At 39.5% G+C, this 1,080-nt stretch overlaps 1 protein-coding gene across 1 annotated transcript in view; it reads left to right on the forward strand.

The window, feature by feature from the left end:
* Positions 1–20: 20 nt before the first annotated feature.
* Positions 21–1,080, forward strand: part of LOC101853359 (copine family protein 1) — a gene marked incomplete at both ends in the record, with an annotated part of 7,808 nt that continues 6,748 nt past the window's right edge. Inside the window, 1 exon segment of the mRNA XM_005111253.2 lies at positions 21–376. Within this exon segment, the coding sequence (XP_005111310.2) occupies positions 280–376 (97 nt within the window).

The raw sequence follows: 1,080 nt of genomic DNA on the forward strand, positions 1-1,080 counted from the left end.
CCCTATTTTCCTCTTTCCAGACTCCTGTGTTCTGTGACGAGGAAAGAGAACCCCACTATCAGCGGTGATAACAACAGCAACAACGACAACAACAATTTTAAAACACAGCACATTGACAGCAGCATAATAAGCAACATCGACTGCAATTATATAAGGCAGTAGAAAAGAAAATACAACAGCAACGGCAGCAACAGTGAAGAAACACCAAAGACAGCAGCAAACAGCAATTGTGATTGTGTTGGTCGGTCTGTGCCTGTGTGTGTGTGACACGTGACAAAGATGTCGGCGGAACTTGTCTCCCTGGTGGTGCTGGTGGTCATCGTGGTGTTGTTGCTGCTCTACTGTACACGCAGAAGGCGTACGGTTCCAGTCGCAGGTACGTACCATCGGCGCAACGATAGCCATCTTTGAGGGTTGTTTTGTTGGGGTTTTCTTTTATTACATCATCATCATCGTTGTCATCGTCATCACCACCACCATCATCATCATCATCATCATCATCATCATCATCATCATCATCATCATCATCATAATCGTTTAGAAAGCAGAGTAGGAGAGAGAATCTTGCTAGATTTTCAGACAAAATAATATATAATTATATAAAATGTTTAAAATTTGTTTAATTGAAACAGCTCAACGTATCGCCTCTTGGGCTTCCCCGTGAGCAACTGAGAGTAAAACTAAATGGGCGCTGTATAAAAAGTAGGGAAAGTATCATCATCATCATCATCATCATCATCATTATCATCATCATCGTCATGATGATGATGATGATGATGATGATGATAATAATAATATAATAATAATAATGACGTTTATAATAAAACATGTAATACCAAAAAAAACAAAAAACCGAACATCCTATATTGCGTCAGTTAGACCGTAAAACATTGTGTCAATAACAATATGTCGATAAGACCTTAAAACGCGACAGTGTCTGCTTTTCCTTGGATACCCCTGTGAAAGCGGAGAAGCGGAGATTGTAAAAAAATACCTTAAGTGCTTCAAAAAGACCTTAAAACAACATAGTGTCTACTACCCCCCAGGTACCCTTGTAGAGGTTGTAGGCTCTCATTATAT

Source organism: Aplysia californica, unplaced genomic scaffold (assembly GCF_000002075.1).
Source record: "Aplysia californica isolate F4 #8 unplaced genomic scaffold, AplCal3.0 scaffold01031, whole genome shotgun sequence".
Lineage (NCBI taxonomy): Eukaryota > Metazoa > Mollusca > Gastropoda > Aplysiida > Aplysiidae > Aplysia > Aplysia californica.